Source organism: Propithecus coquereli, unplaced genomic scaffold, assembly GCF_000956105.1.
Source record: "Propithecus coquereli isolate 6110/MARCELLA unplaced genomic scaffold, Pcoq_1.0 Scaffold442, whole genome shotgun sequence".
NCBI lineage: Eukaryota > Metazoa > Chordata > Mammalia > Primates > Indriidae > Propithecus > Propithecus coquereli.
The window spans coordinates 600,144-615,177 of NW_012150197.1; the positions used below are offsets into that span (position 1 = coordinate 600,144).

General features: G+C 57.2%; 1 protein-coding gene across 1 annotated transcript in view; it reads right to left on the minus strand.

The window, feature by feature from the left end:
* Window positions 1-14,815, minus strand: part of RTEL1 (regulator of telomere elongation helicase 1) — a 33,361-nt gene extending 18,546 nt beyond the window's left edge. Inside the window, exons 1-10 of the mRNA XM_012654603.1 lie at window positions 14,733-14,815; window positions 13,651-13,915; window positions 12,659-12,857; window positions 12,203-12,296; window positions 11,541-11,622; window positions 11,269-11,329; window positions 7,687-7,762; window positions 6,519-6,603; window positions 3,309-3,374; window positions 2,331-2,484 (exon numbers count right to left, since the gene is read on the minus strand). Of these exons, the coding sequence (XP_012510057.1) occupies window positions 2,331-2,484; window positions 3,309-3,374; window positions 6,519-6,603; window positions 7,687-7,762; window positions 11,269-11,329; window positions 11,541-11,622; window positions 12,203-12,296; window positions 12,659-12,857; window positions 13,651-13,752 (919 nt within the window). The 5' untranslated portion in view covers window positions 13,753-13,915; window positions 14,733-14,815. The remainder of the gene's footprint in view (window positions 1-2,330; window positions 2,485-3,308; window positions 3,375-6,518; window positions 6,604-7,686; window positions 7,763-11,268; window positions 11,330-11,540; window positions 11,623-12,202; window positions 12,297-12,658; window positions 12,858-13,650; window positions 13,916-14,732) is intronic.
* Window positions 14,816-15,034: the final 219 nt, after the last annotated feature.

Consider the following 15,034-nt stretch of genomic DNA (forward strand, 5'->3'; position numbering starts at 1 on the left):
GATCCAGCAATCCCACTACTGCGCATCTACCCAAAAGAACAAAAGACATTCTATAAAATAGACATCTGCACTCGAATGTTGATAGCAGCACAATTCACAAGTGCAAAGATGTGGAAACAACCCAAGTGCCCATCAATATACGAGTGGATTAATAAAATGTGGTATATGTATACCATGGAGTTCTACTCAGCCACAAAAACAATGGTGATCTAGCACCTCCTGTATTATCCTGCATAGAGCAGGAGCCCATTCTACTAAGTGAAGTATCAAAAGAATGGAAAAACAAGCACCACAGGTACTCACCATCAAATTGGTATTAACTGACTTAACTGACCAACACTTAAGTGCACGTATAGTAGTAACATTCATCGGGTGTCGGGCAGGTTGTGGGGGAGGAGGGGATGGGTATATTCACACCTACTGGGTGCAGTGCACACCGTCTAGGGGACGGACATGCTTGAAGCTCTGATTTGGGTGGGGCAAAGGCAATATATGTAACCTAAACATTTGCACCCCCATAATATAACAAAAAAAAAAAAGCAATTTTTTTTGAGACAGGGTCTTGCCCTGTTGCCGGGCTGCAGTGCAGTCATGCACCACAGCTCGCTGCAGCCCCAGCCTCCCACGTAGCTGGGATTACAGGCACACACACCATGCCCAGCTAATTTTTTTATTTTTTGTACTCACTATGTTGCCCAGTCTGGTCTTGAAGCCCTGGCCTCAAGCCACCCTCCCACCTTAACCTCCCACGTCGCCGGGATTATAGGTATGAGCCACCACAGCTAGTAATATCTGGGTAAATTTAATAAACAATTATTTTCTTTTTTTAATTGCTTAATGGTCATAAGCAAAAATCATAACATCATCTGGTATGTGAGGTATATAAATACACAGAAAAACGTATCCTAAGAGGGGGATAAAAGATAAATGGTAGGCCAAGGGTGGTGGCTCATTCCTGTAATCCTAGCACTCTGGGAGGCCGGAGGAGGGAGGATCACTTGAGCTCAGGAGTTCGAGACCAGCCTGAGCAAGAGCGAGACCCCGTCTCTAATAAAAATAGAAAAATTAGCCGGATGTGGTGGTGAATGCCTGTAGTCCCAGCTACTCGGGAGGCTGAGGCAGGCGGATGCTTGAGCCCAGGAGCTGAAGGTTGCGGTGATCTATGATCACACCACTGCACTCCAGCCCTGGCAACAGAGCGACACCCCGTCTTGAAAATAAACAATAAATAAATAAATAAGATGAATGGTGGAAAAGAAACTTAAAACTCAGCAAATGTTAAAAAGAGGAAGAGCAGACATGCCAAAAGATGACAGACTTGGACGACACGTCCCAACATTACACCCCACGCCAGAAGAACTGACCACTGCTGGCACGACTTCCACAACTTTGGATCCGGGTGGACACGCTCAAGCTCGAAGAGGGTGGGAAAACCACCTTCCTGCTATCGCTGCCTGACGTGGCTGGCGGATTGCGAAGCCCACGGGAGGCTGTTAGAGTCAAAAGAAGAACCGGATCCCTGATGAGACGAAACCATTGCTGATGTGCCTTCCTGATTCTTGGGAGTAAGATCGACAGACCCAAAGCCATCAGTGAAGAAAGGTCACGAGAGTTTGGTTTATGTGGTCAGACAACAGGAAGGGCAAGTGTGTCCCGGAGAGAACTGAATGCCCAACGCTGGGACGTTTTCATGTGCTTCTGCTCAACAGACAAGGCTGTGGAAAGGCCGCCACTGGACGCCACGGTACAGCGGTTAACGCCAACGCGTACGGACCCAGGTCTCAACATTCAGGCCTCCCCAGAGATTTGATCACTCAATGTGCGTAACTTGAATTCGGTAGACTTTTGTTGCTTATAAAACAGGTTTCTTTAGATTATTAATATCATATCAGCTGAGCAAATATGGACTCCTAGTCAGCTGTCAACAGAGGCTTTGTAGAAACTATGGACGAATTAACCACATCCATAAACGTATTCCGTGATTACTGTGTAAAAGTATGCTTTGGACAAAAACTGGGCAGGAATCTCTGGGACTAGCAAGCCATGCCTGGCGGCAGACGCGCAGGCTGTTTAACACGTTTACAGCGAGTGCACTTGGTTTCCTGGTTTTACACGGCAGAGAGGAGGTCAGTACTGGGTGGGAAAGGATGCAGGTCTTCAGAAAACGTCAGAACTACTGGATGATACCAGTCCTTCCCAGGTCTAGGGACCCTGAACCATCCTCAGCTAAGAAGCCAACGCTGTCCTGAAGGGTTCCCTCAAAAGGCACCGCGAGTCCAGACACAGCTGCACGGGGGCTCCAGCCCCACGGCTCCCGGCCGGAAACTCACCTGCGCTGGAGGAGTCCACGCTGAGCTCCAGCCGCAGCTCGCCCTGCTGCGCCGCCTTGGCCTGCTCCTCCAGCACCTGGTCTATGGCGTCCAGTCCCGAAGCCAAGTCGTGAGGGGTCAGGTCGAAGGATGCTGACTCCTCGCACATCTTCTCCTGAGAGCACAGGCGCCCACGTCACATGTAGCGGGGCAGGAAGCTGAGCACCAGGTCCCCAGAGCCACGCCCCGAGGTCTTCCAAAGCCCTGTGGTCTCCAGGGCCACGTCACAAGTGGGTCTGGAGATGACCGTCTGGCCCATGCCAATGTTTAAAAATGACCATTTTACTCGAGTTGACAACATTTCTTAATTGTAAAACTCCCAATTAAAATCTAGATTTCTGTCTTCTCTCAGAACTCAGAAGACCTGGCCCATCATCTCCCACAGCAGTGAGTGGGACAGAGGGGGGACACATGGGGTCCTAGGCACCAGGCCCTGCAGCGAGAGGCCGGGGCTCCCTCGGAGCCTCACCCAGGCTCCAGAGCAGCTGAGCACAGAGGACGCAAGCAGTCACCCTCCGGCAACACTCCTGGGAGCACACGGCCCTGAGCAGTGGCCGCAGGGGCAGGGCAGGTGCCGGTGTGGGAGCGTGACTATGGCTCTCCACAGCAGCCCTCCCAGGCTCAGGGACACTGCAGGAAAGATGACGGGCCTGTGGTCATCCTGGTGACAGAACAGGGAGAGGAGAGAGCCCCAGGCCAGGCTGGTCCCACCAGCCAGCCGGAAGGAAAGGGTTTGGTGAGGGGCACATCCTCAGCCTGGCTGGCCAGCCCCAGAGAGGCATCTGACCAGCGGGAGGGGCAGCAGGCACACCTGGGTGGGCTTTGTTCGGAAGCCCAGGGCCTCAGGTTTGGACAGAGCTCATTCACAAGGGCTTGTGTTGGTTTCAGCAAGGCCAGGAGAAATAGTGGCGTGCAGGACAGAGGCCAGTGGAGACTCACCACATTGTGAGCTTCATCAAAGATCACGACTGTCCCCTTCAGGTCAATGTTGTGCGCCCTGCGACTCTACAAAAAGGGACAAAGGGCTGGAGTGGAGCAGGACAGGGGCCCACAGACTGCAGGCTTGAAGAGCGGAGGGCAGGGAAAAGGGACAGAGGCACAAGGCAGGCACCAACATCACAAGCACGGACCACAAACACTGCCGGGGAGGATGTGGGCGAGGCCCTCACACCAGGCTGCTGGAGTGCAGCTGGCCAAGGCTGGTTCGGGACAGCAGCCTGGCCATGCCTGCCCAGCGTGAACCAGCAACTTGACATCGGGCATCTGTCCCGGGCAGACACGCGCACGGGACAAAGGGGCAGTGCCATGGTCAGAGAGATGGCCAAGGAGCCCCAGACCACAGCAGTCGGCAGCCACAGAAATGGAGGAGCCAAGGAGGTCCAGGCCTCGCGGTTCTCCACCACGGCACACACTCAGGGAGACCTAAAATCCAACACGCAGCTCCCCCACCGGAGTGTGACGGAAGCAACCTGGGGTGGGGTCCAGCTTTGGTGTTTTTCTTAACTTAATTGGAAGCTTAATTTTCATAAAACAAAACAGTCATTTCAGGCACACGTTTGAGCTTTGAGAAACGTGTGTGCTGTGTAGCCACCAGCCCTCCCTGCCCTTTCCAGCACCAGAGTCCTCCGCGCCGGACCCTCTGGGGCTGGGCCGTGTGGCACCTGTGTACAGAGCAGCCGCACCATTCCACACACGCACCAGCAAAGGACGAGATTTCTAGGTGTTCCACATCCCCACCCAACATTTATTTTAAGTCTCTCTAACTTTATTCATTTTAGTGGGAATGCAGTATTAGCTCGTCGTGGTTCTAATCTGCGTCTTCCCGGTCCCCAGTGATGCCGGCAGTCTTTCCACATGCCAAACTGGGCATTTCAACAATCTTGGTGAAATGTCCGTTCGGATCTTTTCCCAGAGGTTAACTGGGTTGTTTGTTTAGTTATGACAGCATTTTACACACTCTGGTCAAAAGTCCTTTGAGGCCGGGCGCCGTGGTTCACGCCTGTAATCCCAGCACTCTGGGAGGCCAAGGAGGGAAAATCGCTTGAGCTCAGGAGCTTGAGACCAGCCTGAGCAAGAGTGAGACCCCGTCTCTACTAAAAATAGAAAAATTAGCCAGGTGTTGGGGCGCACACCTGTAGTCCCAGCTACTCAGGAGACTGAGGCAGGAGGATCGCTTGAGCCCAGGAGTTGGAAGTTGCTATGAACTAGGCTGACACCACGGCACTCTAGCCCGGGCAACAGAGTGAGACTCTGTTTCAACAACAACAAAAAAAGAACAAGAAGAAAAGTCCTTTGAAAGACAAAAGCACAGAAGCATTTTCTCCTGCCTTTTGATTTTCTTAACTTTCCTAACCCTTTCAAAGAGCTGAAGCTTTAAATTTTGGTATAGTCCAGTTTTGGAATTTTTTCTTTATGGCTGAGGCCTTGCGTGTCCAACCTAAGAAATCTCAGCCTATGGCCGGGCACGGTGACTCATGTCTGTAATCCTAGCTCTTTGGGAGGCCGAGGCAGGCGGATTGTTTGAGCTCAGGAGTTCGAAACCAGCCTGAGCAAGAGCGAGACCCCGTCTCTACTAAAAATAGAAAGAAATTAATTGGACAACTAAAAATACATAGAAAAAACTAGCCGGGCCTGGTGGCGCATGCCTGTAGTCCCAGCTACTCGGGAGGCTGAGGCAGGAGGATCGCTTGAGCCCAGGAGTTGAGGTTGCTGTGAGCTAGGATGACGCCACGGCACTGTAGCCCAGGCAACATAGTGAGACTCTGTCTCAAAAAAAAAAAAAAAAAAATCTCAGCCTACCCCAAAGTTGCAAAGACCTCCCCCATGGTCCTTCCAGAACGTGCAGTTTTAGCTTTCCACTGAGGTGTCTACAGCGTGGTATGAGGAATGAGGTGTCCTCTTGCAAATGGACCTCCGGCTATTACAGCACCATTTTTTGAAAAACCAAAACCAACTTTCCTTTCCCCACTGGATGACTTTGGCATATTTGGTGGAGACCAGTGACCACTGCGTGTGGGTCTGTGTGGACGGCTGTCTGCTCCCTGCTGTGTGTGCATCCTTGAGCCAGGGCACCCAGCCCTGGCACTGCAGCTTCGAGTCACCTTGAAACCAGGGAGGACAAGCCCTCCAACTTCATTCTTCTTCAAAGCTCTTTTAAAGCTTTTGCATTTCCACGGAAACATCAGAATCAGCTTATCGGTTATGACACAATTGTTCCAGGGCAGGGCCCTGTGTTTTCAGAAGCTCTCCAGTGGGTTCCCACCAGAAGTCGGCACTGAGCTAGAAGAATTGCCAACCGCGGCGAAGCTCACCAGCGCGCGGTGTCCCAAACCTGACATTGCTCTCCAGGGCACGGCTACCTCCCACAGGGCTCTGCAATCGCCCCAGCATCCACCCCTGCTCCAACCCTACAGGCACCTCCCTTGGGCTTCTCTCCAACCCTGGGCCCCTCAGCATCCCGCCTCCTGGCGCCACCCCTGCCCCACCCCTCTCCGTTTCCCTTCACGGCCCTTCAATGCCAACAGCTCAGGTGCTTACTCCTGTCTGTCTGCCCCCCGGAATCAAAGCCCCACTCCAGAGAGGCCGGCTGTGCTGAGCCAGCACAGTGGGCTCTTCATAAATACCCACCACAGGAAGGAAGGAATGAACAAAGGGATCTGGAAAGGACGCCACCCACAACGTCACCATGGCGTGACAGTAAAAGCTGCCAAACACGCAGGGCGTGATCCCACCTGCGCTACATGAAAGCAGGGGCACGAAAGCCTGAGGATAAACACAGCACAAGCAGGACAGGAGCAGAGGGTGTTCAGGGCTCCCGAGTTCCTTGCACCTCCCGCTGCCTGACCTGAGAGACGCTAAGCTGAGCTGCCGGGGCCAAGGGTGGGCCCTGGTCTGTGGGCTGCAGCCCAAGCATCTCCTCACTCCCACCAGCCTGCCCACTCCCAGGCCACTCAGGACTGACCCATGGCCTTGGCCGTTCACAGCTGCATCTGGCCAGGTTTTGAGCCCCTAACCAGTGACAAAGGTGGGTCCTTCTACCCACGCCTGCTGCTCTAAGGGCCTGAACCAGCAAAGGCTTGAATGGCCCCTCCTGAGCCCGGTCATTCTCTTGACAGCAGGAATATCAGCTGCACGAGACGAAGTCCTCACCTTGGCATCCAACAAATAATTGTACGGCATGAAGATGATGTCAGCTTGCGGTTTCAGGTTCCGGGAAAGGTAGTAGGGGCACACTCTGAGGAGAGAAGGTGCTGTGAGCACCCCACGCAGGGTGCCAGGAGGCACAGCCACTGCTCAGGGCCATCACATCCTCTGGCCAGGAAGGAGCCCTGGTCCTGCCCGTGGGACCTTGGCAGGAAGCTGGTGTCGGACGGGCAGGGAGTCCACCTGAGTTTTCAACCATGTGAATGTACCACCTATTTTAAAACTCTATGCAGGCCGGGCGCGGTGGCTCACGCCTGTAATCCTAGCACTCTGGGAGGCCGAGGCGGGCGGACTGTTTGAGCTCAGCAGTTCAAGACCAGCCTGAGCAAGAGCGAGACCCCGTCTCTACTAAAAAAAATAGAAAGAAATTATCTGGACAACTAAAAATATATATAAAAAAAAAAATTAGCCGGGCATGGTGGGGCATGCCTGTATTCCCAGCTACTCGGGAGGCTGAGGCAGGAGGATTGCTTGAGCCCAGGAGTTTGAGGTTGCTGTGAGCTAGGCTGATGCCACAGCACTCACTCTAGCCAGGGCAACAAAGAGAGACTCTGTCTCAAAAAAAATAATAAAATAAAACTCTATGCAAAAAAAAAAAACCAAACACACCTCAATCCTACTCCTAGATAGAGGTCATTAGGAAAAAAAACATACAAGCACTAAAAAAAGTACAACATTTTCCCTCGATGTAAGAAACTCTTTCTGATCACAACTTCAATCCGTGAAGCTATAAAGGTGGACAGGCCGGGCGCAGTGGCTCACGCCTATAATCCCAGCATTTCGGGAGGCTGAGGCAGGAGGATCACTTGAGGCCAGGAGTTTGAGACCAGGCTGAGCAACACAGTGGGACCCCGTCTGTACACAGAATGAAACAATTAGCTGGGCACGGTGGTGCGCACCTGTAGTCCCAGCTGCGTGGGAGGCTCCGCCCAGGAGTGCGAGGTTGCCGTGAGCTGTGAGCCACTGCACTCCAGCCTAGGCAACAGAGCGACACCTTGTCTCAAAAAAACCCCAATTTTTTCAAATAAGATCAAAAAAAAGAAAGGAAACACATCCGTGCCTCCACACATCACAGGAGTCCGGCTGTGGACGGACTCAAAGGCCTCAGCCTCACCTGTGCTTGCTCCCGCTCTTGACCAGGTCCTCGATGTCCAGGATGGGGGCGGCCAGCTCCTGCTCCAGGCTCTTCCCTGCGGGCACCAGGCAAGAGTAAACACACTCTCAGGGCCCATCGTGAGTCGCCCAGACCCTAGGGGGATGCCCGGGACAAAAAGGCTCCCACACAGAGGGTAGTGTGAGTTGTCTGCCACCTGTGGACGCACCACGGAGAACCCATCTGGGCTCTCAGGCCCCTAGCAAAGGCCCCCCAGCCCCCGGCCCAAGTAATCCCCAGGGAGCCTTGCACTGCAACCCAGGAGGCAGGCAAGGGCCCAGGCTCGACCCAGGCAAGGGTCGATCACAGATGGAACCAACATCCCAAGGGTCCCATCCATCCTCTCCACCACAGACAGCCCCAAGATGGGACAAGAGTGGCCTTCTGGGGGATGGGGAAGAGCAGCCCCTCAGCCTGTCACCCCAGCCCACAGAGGCACCCAAGTCCTGTAACTTGCGGCACCGTCACTTGGCTCCCTGCCAACTGAAGCAGGCCCAAAGTTTCCACCTAAAGGACAGCCAGGCTCAGGCCAGGGCACAGGCAGGGGCGCTGAGGCAGAGCCCACCCGCCCTTTGATCCCAGTGGGGGCCAGGCCCCTCTCCTCCTGCCCACAAGCTGAGTAGTGGCCCTTCCCCTTCCTCAGGATGGCAGCCCCAAGACCAGGCACTACCTGCGGTGGCTGTGAGGCCCAAGCCAGAGAGGACTTCGAGGAGGTGGGGGCTGTCCTTCCCCTCCCCCTCGGCACAGACCCCCAGACTAGAACGACCAGAAGCACTTGCGGAGCCGCCTAAACACAGGCAGGCAGGGCCAGAGCCTTTCCTAACAAGCGCCCTGGAGTCTTAGGGAAGCCACGTGTGAAACAGGGTCTCCCCAGCTCCCTCAGGGCGGCATCCTGCCTGCCCCAGCAGGTGCCAGGCCCCTCAGGGGCGGGATGAGGCCCAGCCCTGCCTGCAGAGGCCAGAACACACAGACACACACACACCAGCAGTGAACCAGCCCCAAATACCCCCGGAATAGTGGGAACGCCGGAGAGGAAGAGCTGCCCCTCAGCAACACGGCCAGTCAGCACTCTCTGCAGCAGAGCAGGGTGGGGTGGGGATTAAGGAGGGGCAGGCGAGAAGTGGGGGCCCAGCCCCAGCCCCAGCCCCAGCCGGCCCTGTGCTCACTGCTCCACCTCCGGGTCTTCACGGGGCTGCAGCTCTTCCCCTGCTCACCCTAAATACACGTTCCCTTCCCCTTGGGCCCCTCCTGGGGCTGCAACCCAGGGCTGGGCAGCTGCTGGAGACCTGCCCTCGCATCCAAACCGGGGACAGACAGGTCTCCAAGCTGAACGACCCCCACCCCTGGGCAGGCCAGGCATCGAGAGAGCCCAAGCCAAGGGGGTGGGCTGGGGACTGGTCTGTGGCTTCCGGGACTGAGCCCACAGGGCTGAGGGGAAGAAGGATGTAGCTGGAAGCCAGCAGGCCAGCTGGGACAGGACCTCCTCTCTGCCGTGAAGTGGGCGTGGGGTCCACAGCCCAGGAGGCTGGCACGCGCACCTTCTCTAGTGGGGTCTCGGCCGCTGGGGGCCCAAAGCTCCCTTAGCTCCCAGCCCCTCCCTCGGGTTCCTGGCCACCGCCTGCTCAGGGCCTGTGGGGGAGGGCCGGGTGGCAGCGAGGAAGCTGACAGGCCCCACGTGCTGACGCACAGGCGGCTGTGGAAAGCTGGCTGAAGGCCCCCAGCAGTGCTGCTCCAAGGCCCCCAGCACAGGCAAACAGGGCACCTGCTCCCCACCTGCTTTGCCAGGGCTGTGGGTGAAGGCAGCCGCGGTGGGGCAGAGAGGATGGCTCCTCAAACACGCACGTGCGGTGCCAGGCGCCGTGCAAGGGCGGGACTCGGGTGGGAGGACTTTAAGCAGAGGGGTGGACGAGGCGAAGGGAGTGGACACCATCAGGGCGACCGACACCCACAGGCCCGACGTGGACAGAAGCAGCTGCAAGACGCAGTCAGTGCTCGCCCCACCAGGGCCGGGACCGGCCGGGCACAGGACAGCTGCCCTCGTCCAGGGCAGCCGCTGACGAAGCCCCTGCTTGGTGTTCCCTGCTGTCCCACAGACTGCTGCGTCGGCCTGGGGACGCCCAGCAGGCGCTCCCTCCTGGAGCTGGGCAAGGACAGTGGGGACGACAGCCTTGGGGAGTTCCCAAACAGCACACCTGGCCCAGACTGTCTTCCAGGCATCGCTGAGATCGGAGGGGCGGCTCCCTCCAGGATACCTGGGGGCACAGGCACATGGCCCCTTCTCTGGATGCCCGGCAGGCCTGGACAATCTCGGATCAGTGCCACCACGCCAAAACACGGCAAACAAGAAGGCGACAAGGAACACTCTCCCAGCGAGCTGGGGTCCTCCCTGCAGTCACCCTGTCTCTCCACGGGGCAGGCACATGGACACTTGGTGCTGGGTCCTGGGGGACCGCCCAGCTCAGGCCTCTGGCAGGGGAGTGCCACCCTGAACAGCAATGGCAGCTTCAAGGGCCTCAGCCCCAGCACGCTGGACTCTCAACAAACGTCAGGGCAGACTGTCCCACAAGACTGCCGACACCCCGTATGTGCTCCAGGGCCGTGTCACCCAAGCCCTCACACTCTGGGACAGGAAACAGAGGGAAGCCTGATCTCGGGGAAGCTCAAGCCCCCTGAGCCACACAGCTCTGACTGCAGACGTGCTGCCCTCAGGGCACAGGGAACCCTAAGGGCTGCACCACAGCGAGGCTGCCCTGCCCCGTCTCTGGGTACCTGAGATGAGCCCAGAAGTCCTTGACAAACAGGAGGGGAGGCCACGTAGGTAGAAAGATAGATCTGGAGAAAGGGCACTGGTGCCAGGCCCCCACTCTGGGCCCTCCACAGGCTGTGGGTGCCTGCGGTTACTATGGTAAGCTGCCCGGGACAGGCTGCTGTCACTAACCCCGTGCTCACTCACCCCATCTCTGGGTGAGGCAATCTGTCGGGGCCCCAAGGCCACCCCAGGATGGACTGCCAGGACTCAGCCTACAGTCACACTCAGGGCTGTGACCTGCTACAGCAAAGGGCACACGGCAAAGCCCGCAAAGGGGAAAACGCTTGGCGTGAATGCAGGGAGAGATCGGACTTGGATTCCAGAATCCCCTCTCGGTTGAGTCTTGCAGAACAACTTAGGGGCTAGTCACGGGGGCACCCTACTGCCTGGCACACACCAAAAGTCCAGCCTCCCAGAAGAGAAAGCAGGTGTTCAGCATACACCCTACCACGTGTACAAAGCGTGTAGGTGCAGGGAGCGCCTCTTATCAGGAAGAAGTGGGAGCCTCCCCAAAATCCCAGTTCCCAGGGGCCAGGCCTGCCCCTGGCAGTTCTCGGACCTCCGTGCGAGCTCTTCCGCACTCAATGCTAACATGGGGGACCCAGCAAGTTGGGAGACGGTGCCGAGGACACGGCTGCACTGGCCACCCCACAGGGCAAGAGCAAGCAGGTCACGAACCTCCGAGCTCAGCCCTTGCTCCGTACCAACCTTGGCTTCGCCAAATGGCTTCTCACCTTCCACGTTGTTATAGAAGTGACAAGAGCGACTTGCCACCTTCTTGCGGCACAAGTGGATCTGCAGGAGGAAGAGCGGGGCGCACGGCTCAAGCGATGGCCAAGAACCACCCCCCCACCAGCTCCCGCCCTGCTGCCCCTCAGGTGCCCCTTAACCCCTAGCCCCGCCCGGCAGGGGGTATGGGGTCAGGAGCCAGCATCTGCTGGGGCACGGCCTGGGGCACACCCGCCTGGCAGAGGCTGGGAGGCCGCGCAGGCACCCTGGAGCCCACCTGCACATGGTTGCTTTCCTGCTTCTTCACCTCGGGGTGGATGCACAGCTGCTCCCGGGAGCCCAGCACACACACCTTGGGCCTGGCAGAAGACAGAACCACAGGGCTGAGAAAGAATGACCTCCAAGAGCAGACGGCCACAGTGTGGTCCAGCTGTATGGAGACCCACCGGAAACTTGGCGGCGAGACTCATAACTGGAACGTAGCCCAAGCTCGGGAGGGGACGAGGAGAAAGACAGGGACTGGGCAGGGGGGACGGGCCTCAAGGGCTCCACAGTGCCCATCACCTGGCTCCCTTGCAGAGGAACCAGGGCAGGATACCAAGACTCGCTGAGCTCTGACAGGACAGGGCTCCTCCCCTCCACAAGCGAAGTCGCACGGGGGTGCTGGTCCTGACCCACGCCACGGCCGACACGACAGACCTGGCAGGAGTTCAGGGAGCCAGCCCAAGGCCAACATGTACACACACAGCTGCTTTCTCTCGTGTGGTGGGCGTCGAGGACAACCCAGCCTCGCCCTACCCCTGAGCATCCACACGCTGCAGTTCTCAGGTGGGGCCGGAAAGAACGTCATCGTCCACAACGCAGCACAGGCTGTGGGCCCAGCACCTCGCCAGGTCCCTCTGGGCAGCCCTGAGGCAGGAGTGAACCTGCCTAGCTCACCGGTAGGAGGTGTTCCGGAGCTCGCCGATGACCTGTGTGAGCTGTGAGTGGGTCCTGGAGGCGTAAATGACCTTTGGGATGTCCGTGTAGCAAGCTGCCCAGGCACAAGGAGGCACAACAGGTCATGGTCTGAGACAGTGTTCTCACGTGTGGGCTCAACACAGGCAGTGCTGGGCTAACTCGGCCCTGTAGGCGGCTAGGAATCTAACACCCCAGAGGCTGGTGTACCAGAAATGGGCTAAACGGATAACTGCAGTGCCCCAATTCAGCAAAAAGCCCCAACCCTGGGCTTATACCTAGGATGGGGAGAAATGATATGGTAGCTACAGAATCCTCCTTGCTCCAGCTCTGCCTGAGAGATGGCCGAAGTCCAGGGGGCTCAGCCCCTCCCCAGCTCCATCCCTCCCCTTCCAGCCCCACACACAAGGCGGGGAGAGCCCCGGGAAGTAGGGTCACCTATGGGGTCTCCATCAGTAGCAGCGGCATTCCCCCAGGATGACAAGGCCCGATCGAGGAAAAGCTCCCCCTGCACCCGCTCGGCAATCTTGCGGGCAGAGATGGTGTCTCGGAGGTGTTCCCGCCAGGCCAGCGTGGTGCACAGGAGGCAGAGTGTCTTCCCTGTGCCTGTGGGGCTCTCCAAGATGCCGTTCACTCTCTGAATGGAGTTGGGAGCAGGGTTGTGAGGAAGCAGGTAGAGGCGACGCCACGCACCCCACCCGAGACAAGCCCCCGGCTGCTTGTGGGGCAGCTCTCAGCAGATACGCAGCCCACTGTCTGGGGCAAAAGCCCCAGGGGACTGCGGCTAAGTCCACGCGATACTTTCCACTCTTACCCCAAAGGCCCTGGGTTAATTCAGCCCTCATTAGCAAACAATTCGCAGAACATTACCTAAAATGTTAATATAAATAGTAAGATGACTAATTAGGTGTCAAGTCTCAAAATAGGAAATTGTTCTGAGTTTCTAGATCCAGACGTTTACACTGTCCTATCTGAACAGAATCTGATGTCCTACATACGCGCTCTCAGATGGGAGCCTGAGCAGAAAACTCGGGGAGGCAGTGTGAGCAGGGTACAAGGGCACCTCAAGAAACCCAGCAGAAAGCACCTGCCCCACTTCCACCTCCCTGCACACCCCTGCGGTTCAAAGACCTCCCAAAGTGAGGGCTGGATACCAGCTGCCCCTGTATCGGAAATGCTTCCTAAATGCCACCTCCTCAGAGAGGCCCTCAAGGCACTCCCAAGCCTATCACCACCAAGGACTATGGCTTTTGTTCACGGTCTCTCCCACCCCACCTAGGGTGTTAGTACTTGTTAGTACTAAGGCTATCTTTCACACAGCAGGACCCGGCTGAAACGGACAGGAGGGGAGAAGGACATCCGGCCCTTGCTGAAGCTCCGCCCGCACTGACTCCTCTCCTGGTACAAATTCCTCAGGGTGGCGGCTCTACCTTCTGCAGACATTCCAGGACCTTGGTCATGTATTCCTGTTGGCATTTGTACGGCTGGAATGGGAAATCCACTGTGACACCATTCAGGATTATCTTGGGCATATCAGACTCTTCTCAGGAGGGCACAGGTGTTGGCTGAGATGCAGGCTGTTTGCTGGTGAGCAAAAACGCCCTCTGAACATCTCAGGGTCTCGGCCACTCCAGGTAAGTGATGCTGGCACGTAGCACTAGGAGACAATGTTCTCTGCAGAATCCCTATGGCAGACTTGGGGAAGACAACAAGACTCTATTTGCAGCCAGCCCCCCAGGGGTACCAGGCCACACCATACCTTGCCAGGCATTTCAGTAACTCCCCCTGTGGAGAAGGTCAGAAGGCAAACCTATTACAGCCCATCACAAGGAGCTTTGGGGAGAGGGGCGGGGGTGAAGATGCAAATGAGTGAGCCCTGCCTTGTTCTCCCACCCAACTCCATCCTGCTCTGGAAGAGGTGACCAGGCTCACAAAAATAACAAGAGCCCAAGCTGGCCACGGTTTTACAAGCTCTACCTGCAATAATTCAGTTACTTCCACAGAGCGTGAAAAGTTAAAAACCTAGCAGCACCCTTCTCGGCCTGGGGTGGAGTGGAGTGTCTAAACCTCCTGCCCTGTGCTCCCCGGTCTCCAACCCTGTGCCGCCCCCGCTGGCTGGGGACTATTCTCCATCCCGCCCAGGTAGGCAACCAAGTGTAGCCAAAGTAGCGAGAGTATCCTGCAGTGCTAATGCGTGCAGCACTCAGCAAGTCGCTCATCTTCTCTGGGTCTGAGTCTCGCCTGGAAACTGGGACTAACAGACCAGATGCCTAAACGCTGAATCACGGGCCCTACCCTCCGGCCGCATAAACCACCGCCGAGGCCTGGCTCCGCAGACGCCACGGCGCCCAGAGCCCAGGGGCGCGGGGAACTACAAGTCCCAGAACGCAGCGCAGCGCGCCCGGCCCGAGCCAGCCACTGCTGCGGCGCGGGGCCTGCCGGGAGCCGTAGTTTCGGAAGTCGCCGGCGAGCCGCTTGGTAAAGGCCCCGTTACAGGATCTCTGCGACTCACGGCTCACTTGTCTCCGCGGGGAGCCTTCCAGAACCGGGGAATCTCAGGAACTCTGCCGACTCCAGCCAGAACGCCTCCACCGCGTTGTCAGCCGTCAGCCAATTCAGAATTGGCGGTCGAACGCAACGCACTTCCGTCCCCACTTCCGGTCCGCTCTTCTGTGCTCCCGGCGGAAACCGTTCCCCAGCAGAGGGGGCCGGTGTGCTCTCGGGCTTCCGGAGGTCCTCAGGCCCTTCGTGCGTTCTGCGTGCAGCGCCTTGATCTTGCCTCTTCCTTGATCCTGAGCCCAGTAAACGCCACTT